A 20,188-nucleotide genomic window follows, 5' to 3' on the forward strand; every position below is an offset into this window, starting at 1 on the left:
GCTCTGCTACAGGTTTTGTTGGCTTTTAATGTAGAAAGAGAAGGAGGGGCTCACACTGCAGCTCGGAAGATGAGTGCATGTTTTCTTCACCTTGCCTGTGTCCAGCAAGGTGAGCTGCAGCATACTGAGCCGATTAAAAATTAATGAGAAAGACAGCAGAATGACATTTCTTCTGAGCTACCAGCCTGCTAAATGTCAGGATGACTTTGACAATGTTGGTGATTTTTCTTATTATAACACTTAAATGCACTGGTGACTGCTGTATGCACACATATGAACTTCGTCCTGCTTACACCTCAGTCACAGGTTTATGTTTAAAAAAAGCACAGCTGGTTATCAAAGCGCATCTCATACTATCCACCATCATCATGTTACAGTGTCAGAAGGCAAAACCAGAAACTCCCGGCTGTCTCCTCAGACCCAACCACAGTGACCACACTGCCTCTTAAACTACCCATTAAACACAAAGCAGATCCTCTGCACATATGGCTGTGATATAAATCCTGTTTTTATGACTGCCACATTCAATGTAAAATTTGTAACGTGAGAAATGAATGATTTTTCCACTAATGTGACTGCAAATTGTAAAAATGTCATCTGCTTAATTTATGTAGCTGTAAAGTACAACTGGCATGGGACCTATCACTTAATGTGAGACAAGCTGCAGATGTATTGATTTGACAAGTTATTAAATTCCAGCAGTGAAAAGCAGTACGTTCCCAGCTCTGACACTGACAGAAAGTTCAGAGTTTGCCTCATACTCCTTGCTACTGTGTCTACAAGCAACATCAGTTTCGCCCAGTCTGCTGAGAGAAAAACTACACCTGCAGTACATTATCAAATATGCTGACCCGTACGTTGTCATTAGAAAAAAAAATGCTTGTTAGAAGGATGCCTTTTCCTGCAGCTTTGCAAATGACATACAAATCCCCCTTACAATGAAAATGTCTTTCCAATGGTGATGCAAATTAAAAGACATTTTTAAATGGTTCTACAACTGCTTTGACAGGCACTTAACTGCTTTTTGTACCATACTTCGTTGGCTCTGATGTTGTCGTTCAGACTCTCACCGAATACTGGATATGACCAAGTGTGCAAGTATTTAGCAGCAGTGTGAATGAAGAGGTTAAAGAAAAACCTTTCAGAAACGGAGACTGCTGTTTAAGTTAATGTCACACTGGAGGCTAAATTACGGTGTGATGCCTTGTGTTTCGTTTTTCCTTTATTAACAGGTCCTAGAATAGAGAATGTTTTGACTAGAAATACAAAAACCCACAGAGCACCACACAATTCCACTCCAATCATACAAACGTGGACAATTGATTGTATTTTATTTGGCAATTAGCAAGCGTATTTTGATGAAGAGGAAGATATGTTCATGTTTAAAACTGAATCCCGAAGCTCCGGTGACTCACCGACAAATTCCAAGTAATGCATTTAAGATGTAAAGAACACATACAGATATATTTCATTTGACCTTGCTTGGCTTGAGAGTGGATGAGCTGTAGCCTCCCTGTGTCAGTAGACAAAGGACTGATGCATTTACAGTAGCCATGGGGTAAATGAAGGGGTGTTTGCACAGACAATGCCAGCATAGAAAGAGTCAAGGCCCATATCTATTCTCAGCCAGCTGGAGACTACTTTCTTCCAAACATTCTTTAAAACTTAAAAACGCATAGAGATGCAGCGAGAAAGAAAAGTAGCGAGGGACAAAATTAATGAATTGAAGTTGAATATCATGGCGCCAAGCGTAGAAGAAAGCAGCAATGCTTGCCAAGGAAAACATAAGAAGAATCTGCACAATATATGACTTTAAAAAAATCAAAGGAAAAACAACCCCATTTTACAAACAATGGGCTCTCTGACTTCAAGAAAACTAGAGAGTCGACATTTCCTGTTCTTGCAGCTGCATTTCAGTGGCATGCTGGAATTCCTACAGTTTTTGCAGTGTCGTATATACTGTATACTCCTGTCACTTGTTAATGTTAACTGGTTTTCAGTTTTGTGCTAAAATATGAAGTTTGATTTCAATGTGTCAATATATTGCTGCATTTTATGAATATGCAACAGTGCCTTATTGAGAAGATTGTTTGGTGAGGTCACTGAGGAACTTCAAGCAGTTCGGCAGTGCTCTACTATATTGCTTTTTGAAATATTACAGTGTAACTAGATGTCTTCATACACTGTATATGCATTTCTCCAGATATGTATTATCAAAAATCTAGAGTGAACATACAGACAGTTCTGTAACATTTCGCCACTATGAGACTAACAATTGGGATAAATAGAAAAAAAATGGTGAATATGATTTTTTAAAAATAAGTTATATATATATAAAATTATGTCATGAATACAGAAAACTGCATACAGTACATGCAGTATCAAAGCGAGGCTGATAACGAATCAATCTGTTACAAGACACTATGTTAGAAACACAGGAAAGAAAGTGGAAATATATCCTGCATGATACACGAGTCCATTCCAGAGTTTACACACACACACAAAGACAATTTAACGACAACAAATAAACTAGCTAGCAAGTAAATTTGTGGATATCAGGAGGAAAGCCCACAGATGATGCCCAAGTCTAGAATCAAAGATAAAACCAAAGAATTATGCAAAGCCCTTGATAACTGGAAAAATCTATTTCAACCAAGAGGTAAAAGGCATCAGTCCAGAAGAAGGAGGCAGATGGGTATATATTTGTCAATTGAAACCATAAATTTGATTTATGTCCATTTGGGCCACTGATGAGAGTCTCAACAGAAGTCCATATGCTAAACTATACTTGACTAAATGATCAGGAGGAGAATGACTGCCTGAGCATTAGAGTTTAGCTTGGATTAAATGGATGTTAGTGGCATGTGGCTTAAACATCTGTTGTTGTGCCTTTTGACACAACTACTTGCTCTTTAAAGTGTCAGTTTATCCATTTAATATTTTTTAATATTTTGTCTGCTCCTGACACCCCTAAGTGGTCACAAACTGTGCAGGGATCTGCCAGTGTTCTTGATGTACAAATCATTTCATATAAACTATTTCACACTTAAAATGTGAGCAGCCATTGTTTTGTGAAGTTACAAGATAACTTGAGTCAGATGTGCGGACACTCTTGTGCTCTTAAGAAAGAACAGTAAACCCCAAATGTATTTGTCCAGTTTTATTCCCCTTCAATGTGTTATCCATTATGAATTGAAATAATCAATTGTTTTTTTTTTATTTTAGACAAAAGACTAAACAGCAGAGCACTGTCTCACCTTAAGAAGGTCAATTTCCTTAATGCAGTCTTGTCTTGCTTTTGCATCCATCATTTCGAAAATCTGTAAAGAAATGAACATTTTCTATTAGATCATATCTATTACAGAAAACACCGACATCAACGCATGTTGAAATGTCTAAAATATTTTCTTAACTTGGTTTACTACTAATTTAATTCCCCATTAAATATCATTTAGTATATTAATGTATTTCATTGCTACACTTACAGTTTACATGCTGGACAATAATATTTCTTTTAATCAATTTACCTCCATTTTTAAATATGGAAGCAAAGCACACTTCAAGGAATGAATAGGGATCCTAGTAGCCTTGAGAACTTGTGGGCACTTACAGTTTGTCTTTGGTGTTTTAGAAGGAAGAAGAAGTATTTTGTTTTTATTAGAATCACATTTATAAATACAGGAATCCCACTTCTTTCATTTTTAAAGAGAGAAAAATGCTTCCAATCCTCCTCCTATGAAAACCCATTAAACATCTAAAAGGTGCGTTAAAGAATTAAGACTTCATACCTGGACTTTCTTCAGAGCAACCTGTCTTCCATCCAAAAGATGTGTTGCCCTGTACACCTCACTGAACTGACCTCGGCCGATTTTCTTCTCGATTCGGAAATTGGCCAGGGTGCAGCAGAACTGGTAGGAAGACATGTTTCTCTGCGGAGAGACGAAAGGCTAAATTAATCCTTCTTGCATGAATACAGCTGTCGTAACAGGAGAAAAATAATTTAACTTGGCTTTTTTTAAAATATGTGTTAAGTTTTTGCTCATTTTCATGCCATGACTTTCTCTTCGCTCATATTTGGCATTAATCGGTGTTATTTTCGAAACACTTAATTAGAAGTTGCCCTGGATAAAGGCATCTGCTAACCAAATGAATGATAATTACAGTACTGTATGTATAAAAAACACAGTCGCCATCCTGTAAACCCACCTACCTGTATGTAATTCAGTTCAACTGTTTATTATTAAGACCATGCTCACAGTGGGGTTTTTGTTTGCTTGTTGCTTTGTTTCAGCAACCACACCTGAAAGGAATTTCTTAATAAGACTCTTCCATTTATTGCAATGTGGGATTCATGCTTCAACATGGATGTGCCCTTTAAGGCTGAATAGCAAGCTCTCACGTTTCAATACAAATGTCTATGCAAGCAACATGCCGACTGCCAAATCAATATACAATACTGCATACTTTTTTCTTTTGCTGTTTGACTAAAAGCAAATCACTCGCAAAATAACATTATAGAGTACGATGTAGCAATGCTGAAGTCTCATATAAGCACTATACAGTATATTTAGATGTCTGCTACTTAGCTGGTACTGTATTTCAGTGAGGATAGCTTGAAAAGGATTAATAACCTACATGATTGATTTTGACCTTTGTGTGCATTACACTCTTCAGCTGAGTTCTGACATGATTTTGTGGCCGTTCTTTTGAACATAAGTCCGTATCAAAAGAAAGGTCACATAATGACAGTTTTGATCATTTTTACCTGCTCACATGCATTTTCCCTGAGAAAGAATCAAAGTTCAAAGGCTGGTACAGTGTACTTCAGGAGTACAAAAAAGTCTAACACACTCATCTTGATCATCCTTGAAAATCAATTTATCCAACGTGTTCCACATGGTCATTTTGAAAGAAGAATCAAAAGAAAATGCTACTTATAAGAGTCAGAAAACAGAAACATATCCCTGTTCTAAGTTCTTTACCATTGGAAACTCCCAAGAAACAGGGATCTTTGCTTAAGCCATAAATGTAATCAATGTTGTGATGTGGGATGAATGCAAATACAACCTAAACATCCAAAAATGTACACTCAAACATGGTTTGCATGTTTTTTTTTGTCATGCAAAATCATTTCTGCACATTTATCAATGAGGGATAGAGGAAAACCAGATGAAAATGGCCTACTTTTTGTGGCAAACACCTGGCAAATTAGCTGTTCCCATGGAAATCTCTTTGGTCAACTGGCAGCTTAATTTCATTTAGGCTGTGAGTCTGCAGTAAAAGCTACCTCACAATTTACCAGAGTCAAAAAACAAGTCACCCAGGGGCTTCACGTCTAGTGGCTACAAGCAAGCTGACCTTTAGCATGTCCTTCTGCTGTGGCCCTGACCTATGTGGACTCATGATGATCTCTGTATGAAATAATGTCAGCAGCAAATAGAACAGAATTATTTTGTGTTTACCATCAAACTCCTATGCTAATTAATGATACACCACGGTATTGTACTACTAGTAAACATCATTGAGTTTTTGCAAAGTAAACACGGTATTTTGTAATAAAGTGTACCACGGTTTATTTTCACATACGCAATGGCTACTATCTACCTTTTCTTTCTTATCTTATCCACTCATTCTGTCATATCCTCCCTCATGGTTCACTTAAAATATAGATTTTAACACTTCTTTGCATTGAACCCAACGTTTAAAAAATCTAGACGCGCTGTTGTCGTTTTTTTATCACCTCCTTGGATCGTCTGGACTGGACCTTGACAAGTCAGTATAAATACCCTGGCTCTTTACGTATGTTTCCTTCTTCATTTCAATAGCTCAACATAACACCCCAGATAAACTGTTACACACTGTGCAACAAGCAGGTACGGAAGGGAATTGACTGTTCCATTATTATTAAGCTGGTACAGGTGGTTTAAAGCCTTTATGTTCCTCTAAATGCCAACACAGGTCTGGAAACTCTCACCACCCTCCTGACTGCACATTAGTCAAGGCCAGTAATGTTAATTATTTTGATTAATTTGTAATGCTGGAGGGGGGGCAGACAACCCAACCTGGGGACAGGAGCTCCGGATGGCCCTCTACAGGCAAGAAAGTGACACAGCCTCTGACCACCCAGCCATGTGGCAAGGTTGTCCTTCCTATTAGCTGCAGTACACACAGGCTACCAGCAGATGGCAGTCTCTTGGCAGCAGTGAGCCCCCAGGCGACCCACAGCACAGCCACACAGCACTACCTGCTCCACAAGCCCATGTGCAGGTTATACATTCATTTCTTACCCTCCCATTCATAATCCTGACAGGATCCTGAACATCAGGAGTCCTCCAGGTTTACCAGACATTACGTTTTTGCTAAACAGTCCCAGACACAAGTGCTGGCACTCCTCACACTGTTTTCCAGTTTTATTCATCTTAATAAAAGCTGCAGCTTTCTTCATTATATCATATCAAAGTTTACTGAACACTGATTCATCGCAGAGAGAATACAAGGTCACATACATGTACGCATTCAATTTCTGCAGACTGATGGGAATAATAAGGCGATTACTAATTAAATATCTGAAGTATTACGTCTGATCAGATTCACGGCCTCTCTTTTCCGACTGATTTTGAGAGCCTAGGTTCAAGGAATTGAGCAGCCACTGCAGAATCACTGAATTGAACTGAGCCGAATTTCTACTGTACATCAGGATGGAGCTATAAAAAAAAGACATTTTTATTAGTGGACATAAGTGTCTGTAAACTTCCCTTAATCCCCCACTATTTAAGCTAGGCCCATGGAAGAAAACCTAACATTATGTCCAAATCATGCAATTATTTCTCCAGTTCTTGTAAAAAACTACTGCATACAACTAGAAAATGTTTCATAGCAAAGCTTTTCTGATAACAATATAAGTATCATTGCACACATGTATTATTCAGGACTATAAGGTTACACAGCTTAGAACAAAACATCATCTACCTAAAAGAACACGTAGTCTGAAACAATCCTTGGCATTTAAGGGGTACAGTTTTTTTGTTTTAGAAAGTGGGGCAGGAGTTTCAATCTGGACAAAGCCTTCCGTAAAGTGGGGAACAGAGATTGATCGATCCCCTTGGTACTCACTGACACCCAGTGAATACTCTATAACGGGCGGAAAGAACAACAGTTCAAATGTAAGTGCTGGAGACAATCTGCCCATCGCACAGTGCTAATGAGAGATGTCATGTCCCTGTGAATTTCACTTCAGGCCATCTTAATTTTGTTAAGCCATCTCTGGTAAAGTGCCTGAAATTGGCAGAGAGGATCGTCCTCAAGTAAGCTGACACTTGTAGTAATTAGCGCTAATATAAAGTATCTCTTGACAATGGCGAGTGATCAAGAGTATAATAGAACTCAATTGGGCTGTCCCTGCATTGGTGACAGCTCTTCATCAAGAGGCATGGCGTGGACAGAGGCGTACAACTAGGATCTAGAACTTCTGTTTCTGTCTGTCTTTTGTTGTGCTGAAGTGATCATTTACATTAGCCTTCAACACAGTCTGGCCCCGACTTCCTCCTACATATTCACTGGATGGATTCCCAAAACACTGCATATGGTCTTTCATACTAATGTGGTTTAACTATAAAAGCTAGCTGCAGTCTGCTATTTTTGCTTCTGGAAAGTTGCAATAATCAAGAAATATTCAGTTCAATCATTTATATAACTGAATATTTTCCAAGAGCAATCTGGGTGAAGTCTTTGACTCCAGGCTGTGACAGAAGTGCTGCAGCCGGGGTTTAAACCCCAGACTGACCCCTGAAGTCCAGGCCCAGTGGAATATCTTCCTCATTGTACTGCCAAGATCTCATAACAGGAACAGTACTGCATAAATTAATTGTTATTAATTGCAAAAAGATTTGACATCACGTAGCTCTCTGTCACCTGAGGAAAACAGGAAAACAAAAGCAAATACATTTGTGCTGTTCTCCTAAAACTGTTACACAAGGAAATTAAGAGAAAATGTAATTATGTTCTTTAAGCGATCACTAAGCAATAAACAGCTTTGAACAAAAAGCATTAATGATATGACAGAAGCAGTATTGGTGAAAATAAGGATTAGGAACAGAACAGAGGACACCTTCCATTTGCTAGAGGGCAGTTTTATGTCGTAAAAATGTGGTAAAAATGGTAAAAAGCAAATGTGTGACACTTTCAGCAGGTAGGTTGTCATTGGATATAGATACTGTATAACAGGGGTGTTCAATTCTGATCCTGAAGAGCCAGTGTCTGCACGTTTTCATCCCAATACAGCTCCGTATGACCTAAATAACTGCCTGTAAATAAAATTTTAACTGTATAGGCAAAGAAAATGACAAGTAAACGTGTTAATGTGCCATGGCATAAGAATAAGGATATTGCAGGCTGTAAACAAGAGCTGATCATCTAGCTCGTTTGGTTGCTAGCAGCTAGCAAATGACCTGAGTCTCTGAGGATTCAAGCCATTTGTTGAAATACATTAGGGCTTCATCTTTAACAGCACGGCTGTATAGCTTGTTCCCGACACCCACAACCCTTTGCGTAAAGTGTCTCCTGCTCTCAGTTTTACAAGCTTTTTCCACAGAGGTTCCAGTTCTGTCTTAAGACTCATGTTACAAGTGTGGATTTTAAAAGATGCTTATTAGGCGGAGAACGTCAATTCGTTTGAAGGCTCTGAATACTTTAAAACAGGCCCTCTACCAGTCTTTCTCTATTCAAGACTAAATTATATCCATTTCTTTTAACCTGTTAAAGCATGGTAATTCATTAATCCCAGGGAATGTACCCGATTGCTCCTCTAGAATGATCCCAGAGAAACAATATCTTTTTAGTAATGGTGTCACCAATATCCTGCTCAGTTCTCTGAATGAGATTGTACTAGTGCATAGTATAATTTTGACATGACGTTTCTTGAGCTAACTCTACTTTCTCTTTTGCCTTTTTATTGCTTCTCCAGAGTGCCTGGAGGAGAACTACAATGTGTCATCATAAACACAAAGTCATTTTCAAAGGTGTCCCACAACCTTCTGTGTAAGAAAGTGCCTCTTGTGCCTCCTCTAGCAAAAAAGCCCAAATGGTTAAGCTTCGTGCAACTATGCATGCAAACCTGCTGAGAAAAAGAACTGATTAATGGCTCAGCTTAAAGTCACTGTTTCATAACCAGAAGCCAAGAACAGAGAAGGACTTCACAGACATATTCATTCATCATATTCAGAAACCAAGCTTGATCCACTGTATTCACAGCAGATCAAGACAGAACAGACAGAGCCGTAGAAAAAGTTTTGTTTGTCTGTGTTTCCGTGAAAAGAAATAAAACAATCTAAGGTATTGAGACGGTCATCATTTTGGTGTATTACACAGCTAACCGCCTGTGAAAAGTGCAGTAAACTTCAAAAGTGTCTACATCACTCCGTCTTAACATGATGACATGCTGCTGTGTGGCGTGGGAACATCAGGCCAGATTTGATAAAAGTGCAATATTGACATTATTTGTAATTGCGATAATTCTTCCTGGCACAAAATCGGAAGATTATAGGGTGTGTTTAGCACTCATGTCTGACTGCCATGTTGGAGTTAATGCTTGGTGACACTCAGACACCCCAGCTGATGTGTTTTGGCACTGCGTAAGATCCCAGCTGCACATTTACATATGCAATGACCTAGATTTGCATTCTCTATCACAGCCCATCAGGCTTGATTAAAGTAATGGAGCTTTTACAGGGAGCTGGGATACGGCAGCCTCCGCAGAGAAGACACAGGTCAGCTCTAGCAATGACAGCCAGCCGCTTCCCCTCGTTAGAATAGCCAATCCTGTAATAATTGCTTGTGTAATTAACACAGAGCATTCACCGATACCACTCAGTATAGCTGCACCCACAACACACACATAACAACCTCTTATTTGAATATTTTTAGAAGTTAAAAATACTTTGCTTAGTGGTACAATAGACATTGTGATGGGGCCTATCAATACATTACATGTCGGAGTCCATTTCCTGCGGTTTTGATTCACAGTTGTTTTTTTATAATTTTATTTGATGATTTTGGTTTTTATCCAAGCAAAGGATGCAGTGAAACTAATGCCAGCTCATCTATTAGTTTGATATTAACTTTTTAAATGGCGTGTTTAAACTGCCTGGAGTGACTTTAAACTCTGCTTTTGAGAAAGTGCTAATTACAGTAGGTATTTCAAAGAGTTCAAAATACAGAACTATTCAAAGCTAAAAGAATTAGCATCAGTTATTAAACAAATAAAGCTAAAATAATATGTATTCGTTATTAAATGGTACTACTGTATTAATTAATTTTATTAAATGTTGGCTATAAAAAAAACTAAGCAAAACATCTTAAACCTAAATAGACATATACAAATAAACTGGCTGAGAAAGAGATCAGATGTAAATAATTACTGAATTTTAGTTAATACCTAACACAAGGTATGGAATGCCAAGTTCACTGTCCAAAACCAGTAATCCTCAGATCTGTGTTATGATGCATGAAAACCTGTACATAACCTGAAGGAAAATGCATTCCCTGGTATCATCTGTGCATAATCATAGTTCAGGATGTAGCAAATTCACCCCTCACACATCAGAGGCTTTAATTATGCTCTAGGGAGGCCAGACTTTCAAGACCAAACCTGCTACACTGGACATTCTTAATGAATTTACTGCTCATTAATGAGGTTGTATGATAATGGAATTTCAGCTGAATTCATGGATTTGGTGGATTTAAACAATTTTAGATGTGAAAATAAACATAACTGGCACATTAACTCGACTAATTTTCTTTCATACAGTATATACACGAATAACCCTGTTTAATATGTATATGCTAATATAAACATTTAATTTATGTCAGATGAATCTTTGGGAATTGCAGCATAGTGTGCATCGTGCTTAGCTTACATTGAAGTCTAAAGTATTTACTATTTTCTGCACTTTTTGGAATTTTACTTTTTAAAATGTATTTACAACGGAAATGGAGACAGTGGAAAGGAGAGCGTGGGAAAAAAACATGCAAAATAGGAAATTCAAAATAAACTAGCTAATTCAAAAGACAGACCAAAAAGTTTAAAACAAATGCAGTGAAAACTTCTAAATATCTGCTGTAGAGAAATATTTGAATGTCTTTGAAAATTAAAATTATGTGAAGTTTCCGATTCATAAAATAACAAAGGAGACACAATGGAGAAAATATGCACGATTACTATATAATACTCAAGTGATTCAGAAAAGCTGTTAAATACCCATTGGGATCTGAAAAAAAGAGCGTTTTACTGCAAATTAAACTAGGCATAAAAGGAGTTTCTTGTTTAAAAAAATAGCATGTTGATATTATAGAGAAAACAGGACCAGACAAGGAGTTAAGAACAACAATATGCTGCCAAGCACTTTAGAAAAGGCATCACCAAAAGTCCTTGTCTGTCCTTGAAAAAAGTCAGGAAAAGGTGCTTGTGATTCTTGTGATTAGCAATGTGAATCATAGCCTGAAATGTATACTTTGATGAAATATGGAGGTACAGTGTGAAATGTAAAACTATAACAAGTACTGTAAAGTATATACAGCACAAGAAACAAAAAAAAAGTAATGCTCTCTTTTAAGGGTCTAATATCTCAGGCCTACTTCTGAAAGGATATTAAAGATGCCTTTCAAATTTCTTAAATTGAAATAGGTGTGTCCTAACTCATTATTAAATAGATTTAACATCAAAGCAATTTTTAACATTCCACTTTCACAATGTATGATAATATACCTGTACAGTACATATGAAAACAAGGAAATGCCTTCTGACTATTAAAATGTTGGGACAAACCTCACAGTGGCATGTATTTGGCTACACTTATGTTATATAATTACAGGCTGCAGTGCCTTTCTTTCTTTGGAAAATTACAGCCATCTAGAAGGCCAAGGAAAACTCTTTATTTACAACATTTATGAGACTGTAGACATTTAGATAATTTAAATAGCACACTTATGGCTTGGGGCTTCACAAACATACCTGAGAAAGAAAAACAACCCAGTAAGAGGCTAAGAGTTCAGGATTGAAGTGAATGAAAAACTCATCATAAACTAATCATAAACTTTATTGCCTCGGACACAACGAGTGCCTCGTGGCAAACATGAAGAAAAAGTAAGTGTAACGGAAGTAAATATTTAAAACACAGTGCTCAGGTATCAAGTCTTGGTTTTTCTGGACACAATAAACTCAGCAGCGATAAGATTTCTGAAATAAATTGTATTTTTTAATCATGCTGTTAGCAAATAGTATTTAACAAAAGTTTGACCCTTCCATCACATCTCCTTTTAATTTAATTAGATATGAGGCTCTCTTTATACCTGAAACACATCAATAACTCATTACTTCTTACTGCAATGACATACGAGAATATTTACTTTACTTTTTTATTAAGTATTTACTTTCCAGAACACTTTTTTCTTACCATAATAAACAGCTTCAGATGTTATTTTATACTTAACGGAGATAAAGGATAAAACCTACAGTATCTTACTGACTTGCTCATTCTGGTCACTGGCTACCTCAGAGAGGACACAGTGTTGCTCCCTAGACATCAGCTAATTCCGCTGAGTGAAAAACAAAATGGTCTTGTCAGGGTCTTTTGGAAAACTGGCCTGCAGAATTCTATACCATCTAGGTTTTCCAGGGAGTGATGTCATTTCTATCACATTCACTGCACGGAGCTTCGTTACACAGACAGTATAGGCCAGTTGGAGATTATACAAAGAAATTCTTAAACACTACCATCATTGTTGAACTGTACCATAAATAAAGCAGTATTCATTGTATATTATTATATATTGAAAACGCGTTTCACTGAAGTTATGAGCATGTTGCAATTAAGTGTTCCAGTATCTCCATGGCCCCTTGTACTGTATATGCACTCTCTCGTGCATGCTGAGCTCCAGCACCATGTGCTTTACAAATTAAGCACTGGCTGCAAGCCACAGGAGTTTCTGTTGTATGCTAAGCCATAGCCAACACATAAGACTACTGTTTACGGACTCCTGATCAGCTTTCAGATAAGTTAGCCCAGCCTTAAACTGGCTGCAGACTGTAAGGATCAGAATGTTGAGTAGATCAGGAGTATAAATTGCTCGGTCAGAACTGCAGGACTGTTGATCATTACCAACTAGAGCAACACCTGTTAGCAAATATCCTGTAGCTCATTTCAGGTAGTCTCTGCAAGAGCCAAATTCTTCCCTGATTATCTGGGGAGATTGAGTTGCTATATACTGTAAGGGCACTGAACCTGTCTGGATGGGACTTCAGAACTGTGGACATCATGGGTCCTTTGTGTATACCCTTCGTGGACACAATGTCAGGGAAGGAGCTTTGTGATATATAAATCACAATTTCATGCTCCCTAGTGGCGTAAGTATACGAGTGGTGTAAGAATACAGCCGCCCTCCTGGAAGACTGATGGTACAACCCTGGAGACCCTGGGATTAAATGGAAAGTCTAGCAGTTAGACAGGTCTGATGCTACTTGTATTTATAGGCAGTCACTACATTTCACCTCTTTACCTTTTGTTTCAGCAACGCAGACTGATGGAAACCGATTCCATCAATCCCATCAATGTGACACACTGTACACTGTGCATTTGATGACTTATCAGGGATATGGGTACATACGTCACCATTCAGACAATAAAGTACTGTCGAAAAATAACCGAAGGACAGTAGTTAGCATCGCTGTCTTGCAGTTCTAGGGCTCTGGGTTCAATTCTGGACCATGAGTGCTATACAATTTGTATCATCTTGTATCATCTCCACATGTTCATGCGGGTTTCCTCAGGTGCTCCAGTTTCCTCTCACAGTCCAAAGACAAACAGGTACGTTAATGGGCTTCTATAAAATTGGCCCTAGGTGTGTGTGTGTCTGTGTCTGTGCCCTGCGATGGACTGGCACCCATTTAATTCTAGGGTGTACCCAGCCTCGTGTCTGCTGCTTGCCAGAGCAGGCTCCAGCTCCGTGACCCAGAATTCAAAGAAGGGGTTCGAAAATATTTGAATATTTGCAATTAAATATCATACCCCACCACACACATATACTGTGCATCATGTTACTCTGCAATTGATACAAAGTACTGTTTCAGAGAAAGGAGCCGTTTTTGCTACAAATAGGCTGTGGGTAAAGAAAAACACGATCATTAAAAAAAAAACAAAAAATGGATGAAATATTTCATTCGCCTCTTCAAGAATGGCCCTTGGGCTAAAAAGAAGACCTTGAAGCACGGCTGCAGCAGATGTTCAGTATTAGCTGCTAATTGCACTTAACAACGATGTAATTACAAACTCGACTCCACTCCACCAAGTGACATGAAAATATCCATTACATCAGAACAAACCCAGTGCTTCTTCATGGAATAATTGCCGTTCTGCCTCTGCCTTGCCAAATGAAGTGGTAATTAACCTTAATTTTGAAACAGCAACTGGGTATTATCACTGGATTTATCAAGGGGATTAAATATTGCTAAATTACTTAATTTGACAAAATGAGGGGGTTTGGGGGTTCCAGTAATATATTTAAGAGCCTGGGGCTGATTTCTATTGTCATATCCCAGCTAAGCATTAAATTATATCAAAGGCTTACATAAATGAAGACTAGAGGTTTTATTGAAGTGTTCCTGTGGTAGGCCTTTTGAAAACTGATTAACATTATAGGATGAAACAAAACACTCTGCCTTTTTCGCACAAAAGATTTTGGAGGCCTTAGTTTTACACTCAGAAACACATCCTGTGTTTATGAAGTAAAGCAAGATTCCAACCAAATGCCAAATGGGGAATTCCTGGAAAAAAAATACATTTAAACAGAAGAAAGAAAATAAATGCACACAAAGAAAACTGGAGGATTGTTTAGAAAACGTAGCAAAATTAGTGAGAAAAATGTTGAATTTTTCAAAAACACTTTTACCATGGAAATAAGCTAAATTACATGTAAAAGAAACTGAAATGAGATGCTTTCAATAAGCAAAATAACTGGAATCTTTCTGCAACTTCTGCTGAACAAGGGTTTAGTTGCCAACATAATATGTTTAAAATACTGAAATGTGACCAGGCAAATCTGCTGTTGAAGAGATCTGCACGCCAAAGAGACAGTTCAATACCAGCAAAACTTTCCACAAACAAATGCAAATGTTTTCTCCTTCTGAAGGCTGCTTTGTGTATAACATTTTGAAAAACATGGTGCCTTTAGTCAATGATCATATAGATTTCTGCACATTTCTATGTGTTCAAAAAAGATGGGACTCATACTGGACTAACATGCTCTTGTTTCTGCAAGATCTGTAAAATACAGAGCATAGGATCTGAAACCGATTTCAAGTAGTAAAAGATCATAGCTGCAATAATGCTCACCTGGCCTTCATGTTGATAATCCTGCCCGGGAAGATTATAGAGGAGCTTGTTCTGATCCTCTAGATTGTGCTGGTGATGGCTGTGCTGTCCTTCCATAGTAACATGCCACTGAGAGCTTTGAAACCTGCAGAAAAGAGACCACAAAAAAATGTTAACTGCAAAAGAAAAATAGTTGGCTGAATATAATTTTAAAAATACAGAATCCCAGAAAACATCAATGTAGAAGTAGAAAAATAAAAATGTTGCTACTCTATTACAGGATGTTAAAGTCCCTTTGTACACTAGTGAAATCTGTGACTATTCATTAATACACCCTATAATAGTAACAAAACACAACAAATGAACAAATGAATATGTTATAATCAAGGGACAAACAATGTTTTACATGTGTTTAAAAATCGATGCAAGGACATTGAGTTTTTTTTGCTAATATATACACTTTATAGGGAAATGGTAACATACTGTAGCTGAAGTATGAAAACAACTATATAAGAAAGGAATGGAAACAGTACTACAGAACCTTTCTTGTTACTCATAGCAACACATTTAACAGTCAATGAAGCCTAACCTTTACTGGATTAACATTAATGCCATGTTATTACCACTGACTAGAAGAGTGATTTTTTTTCTGGCTAAGCTTGGAGTATCTGAAACAGGAAATGAATTCAACCATGTTCTTTAATGGCACACCAAGCACTGCGTGACTCATGCTTCTGGAGTGTGCTGCTTAAAAAAGTATTTTCTCAACTTAGTGGCCAATTTTTCATTGCTTTTCACAAAAACAATGAGGAACACTGCATTATAAGTCCACATGTCATTAAATGTCCATGACTAGCTTAAAATATGTTACCTTATCCATCTCTGGCACACATAATGCATTCTTCATGTGCTCTTAAAAGTGTCTTAAAAGAATAAACAATGGCAAAGTCCTGCTAAAACTCAGCCATGCTGGAAATCGGAGCTTGGAAAGGTCTGACACTTCCCTTTTCATGAGGGAGGGAAAACACATTGGAGCCAGGTCAGGTCTGCATACTAAAGCAACTCCTGCTGAGCTGAAAGATTACTGGAAAAAACAGAAACGAACAAGTGTATCGCCACTCTCCCGGGTTTTTAAAGCTCTGCAGCATGAAAGTTAGCTTTATCAGTGAATAGCAGCAAAGTGGTTATAGAGTGCAAACAGACTGACACCAGAAAACTGTCCACCATAATAAAAATGCAAAAAATGCCAAGGCCGATCTCTGGAAATAATGAAGTAAGATCTAATGTTCCCATTTTCTAATGCATACTCAGATTACTGTCAATTGCAAAGACTTATTATCAGCTGATTTCCTCCTTTTATGTGCTAGAAAGCAGTACAGGTTTTGAATACATAAGCAAAATGTAGATTAACTGAAAAAAAACGAAATTGCATCTCAACAAATCTGATGACTTTGCAAACTTGTCTTTCCCTGATCTCTTTTTGATTATGAAAACAACTGACTGTGACAGCAGATTTGTAAACCTCACAGCGGTGGTATATCCACCTGGTTCACAATTAGACATCTCTGGTCTCTTACTTTATTCCTAATGTTCAAATAAGCACATTTTGATTTGGAAGTCAGCGATAAAACAAAGGTGCCCTTCTCCTTTCTAATGAAAATCACAAGCCAAAAGCAATAAAAAAGGCAATATAGGCACTGCAGAACCATACTGTTTTCCTAAACTGGAAACTTTGTTTGCTTGAAGACAAAAGTGTTTGCCACAGAAATCCATTTAGAAGGTTAGCTTGATACATAAAGTTCAGGATTGTCAAGCAAACACAACTGAGCCATGTATGAACCCAAACAAAAATCCAATAACATAATTTTGCTCCCTCCCCGGAAAACATAAACAAAATGATCAATACATTTGTTTTCCCTTTTCCATAAGGAAAACGCCGCCCCACGTAGTTAACTGGTTGACTGGCCGGAGAAGAATCTGTATTCATGTGCTTAATCAGTCGTTTGTTCGATCTCTGACAAACACTACAGGAAGGCACTGATAGCAATTAAAATAGGAGAGAAGAGAGTTCTCACTACATCACAGTTCTCCTGAAACTGCTGTTTCATTACAACACCAGCATCCTACCCCACACACCTCTGAGAAAAACAAACTAGTTTAACTTGCTTTTTCCCCCCACTTAGAAACTTACATAGATGGATATGCAAGCAGATTTAAGCAATAATATGCCTCAATTATTTGTAATGTTACTGAGTCAATGTTACTGTCAGAGATGGTCCTGGAAATATGAGTGCTGATATACTTTTTAGACCATTAAAATGCTCAAACAAATAAAGCTACTAAGATCAAGCTTTTTAATTAACACATTTAAAAGTCATTTTCATTTCAGCATTTTTTATAACACTTAATTCAAAAATTTCTTTGCCATTGTTCTACATGAAGAATATCTGTAGATAGCAGGGTATGGTTTCAAACTCAGATTTTTTCTTGATCATCCAGAGAAGAAAGGCTTTTTTTTCTATAACAGTAGAACAGACATGCTGATGTAGCTTTTGTCTTTTTATTTGCCAAAAAGTAAAAGCTTAAAAACCACTAAACGTGCCACTTAACAGGATTCACCCAATGATTAATTACAACTTCCTGACAAAGACATTACATGAACTAGAGAAATAGTCCATTTTACATTTTGTTAAGCTGTGCCTATGGCCATAACCGAATGACTATTCTAAGTCTTCTTGTCACAGTTACATACTTTAACAACATCTGTTTTAGAAAATGTGGTTTTGGACTGCGATTAAAAAATCATGGGTGCAGAAAAGCAATTTCTAACACATCTGACTTGGCAATTTCTCACATCGCTTTTTTTAGGACAGATGAAGCAAGGCTTTGGGTTTGGAAAGGCGCTTTAGGAATAAAAGTTATTATTAAGTATGATGCTAGACATGGATAAACATTGGACATGGACATGGTGATATGGATAACTGCTGCAAATAACTGTTGCAATATTCGTGAGCTCAAATACCACTTATGTTTTTCAACACTGTTTCCACACAGTCACCCTTTTCAGTTATACAGTACTGCACATAGCTCTCCTCGCTATTAGACATCTCATCCTATTAGACATGCTCTAAAATAAAACATGTACGTTTTGTATGTTGGTTTGCTGTAGCTACAGGACGAAAGGGCTGTGATAGCAAGAAAATAAGTATTGTTTGGCTAGGTTTACACCTTTTTCATCCCAATAAGGAAGAAACCAAATAAGTAACAAGGATATTTTATGGTATGAATACCAGCTTTAAGGACAGCAAGGTGCTGTTAGCTTTGCAGCCTTACAGTGATGGGGCCCTGTGTTCAATTACTGGGGTGCTGTCTGTGTGGAGTTTGCATGTTCTCCTTGCGTTTGTGTGGGTTTCCTCCAGATGCTCAGGTTTCCTCCCATGGTCCAAAAACATACTGGTAGATTAACTGGATTCCGGTGTGTGTGTGTGTGTGTGTGTGTGTGTGTGTGTGTGTGTGTGTGTGTGTGTGTGTGTGTGTGTGTGTGTGTGTGTGTGTCCTGCAATGGACTGGTATCCTGTCCAGGGCGTATCCTGCCTTGCGCCCACTGCTTGCCTGCAACCCGGAATTAGAAGAAGCAGTTAGAAAATAAATGGGTGGAAATACCAGCTTCTGCACAGCTATTAGTATAGTAGCATCCATGATGCAAAAGGCTGAACTATTACTAAGGCCTATTCTTGCCTTATAAGGTCTGCTTTATTTAAGAATATAAGAAATGTAGCAAACTGTCCAGTTTGTCCAGCTGCTCCTTGAAAACAGACAGGGTATCAGCTTTCACAATATAGAGGGGATGTGTGTCCCACACTCCCACAACCCTCTGTGTAAAAACTGGCTCTTGCAGGAGTCAGGCAGTGCTGTAACACAACTATAGAGGGATGTTTTATTTAAACTACATAACGTTTACTGAATTTCTTGACTTAAATTTCACAGATAGCTTTTGTTAATGATACTGTTGTGAAGACCATTATTCTTCCTCTCAAAATACAGTCATTTTATTTGGCAAATACCAGGAATAAGGACTAAAGAAAGGTAACTATAAACAGAAAATGTACAACAAGTATCAGTAAATTTCAAGAAAACAATAAAGATCCAGGACCACATAACAGAAAAAGAGAAATGTAACTTCTCACTCACAAAATCTCTGCGAGAGATAAAGCAAAACACTATAACACTTCATGTTTACAAGCAGCTAGAGAAATAACACACATCAAGTGCTAAGAAATATTCACAACTTAGAGAACCACATGTGATATCTGCAACTATAAAAGGCAGTGGCACTGGTATCAGGTTTCCTCTTCCGGAAGCTAGAAAACATTTTTCAACAAAATGAAAACTAAAGATCTACAATGAATCCACCACGATTGAATAATGAATTACAGGATTTACTTAAAATTAAAACCAAAAACATATTGTTTTCAAGGCTGTTTAAGGGACAGAAAACAATACAGTCATATACAGTAGATGATTAAAACAGGTACAATGAAAAGTCATTATCCTATACACTGGGGATAATATACCAGGGCGTCAGGCTTAGGTTTTGGTCTGGAAGTTAAGTGGAACGTTCTTGCAGACTCTCAGATGGCCATTATCTCTGATGTTGTAAGGAGGACACAATAAACCACTGGCAACAAGGCCCAGTTTTCAACACCCATACTCTGTGCAGAAAAGAGAAGAGAGAAAACACAACGTTTCCTTGTTCCTTTGCAGACTACGCATGCTGACGCAGCTACCCACCTGAACCACCCACACTCTATGACCAGATCACGGTC

At 37.8% G+C, this 20,188-nt stretch overlaps 1 protein-coding gene across 5 annotated transcripts in view; it reads right to left on the reverse strand.

The window, feature by feature from the left end:
* The window catches only part of nek6 (NIMA-related kinase 6), a 120,307-nt gene that overhangs the window by 55,597 nt on the left and 44,522 nt on the right, over positions 1 to 20,188 (reverse strand). For all 5 annotated transcript variants that reach the window (XM_088614572.1, XM_088614574.1, XM_088614570.1 and 2 more), the window contains 3 exons: positions 15,384 to 15,507; positions 3,789 to 3,929; positions 3,258 to 3,320 (listed from right to left, as the gene is read on the reverse strand). In XM_088614572.1, coding sequence (XP_088470698.1) covers positions 3,258 to 3,320; positions 3,789 to 3,929; positions 15,384 to 15,479 — 300 coding nt within the window. In that variant the 5' untranslated portion in view covers positions 15,480 to 15,507. The remainder of the gene's footprint in view (positions 1 to 3,257; positions 3,321 to 3,788; positions 3,930 to 15,383; positions 15,508 to 20,188) is intronic.

Source organism: Lepisosteus platostomus, chromosome 21 (genome assembly GCF_059453375.1).
Source record: "Lepisosteus platostomus isolate fLepPlt1 chromosome 21, fLepPlt1.hap1, whole genome shotgun sequence".
Taxonomy (NCBI): domain Eukaryota; kingdom Metazoa; phylum Chordata; class Actinopteri; order Semionotiformes; family Lepisosteidae; genus Lepisosteus; species Lepisosteus platostomus.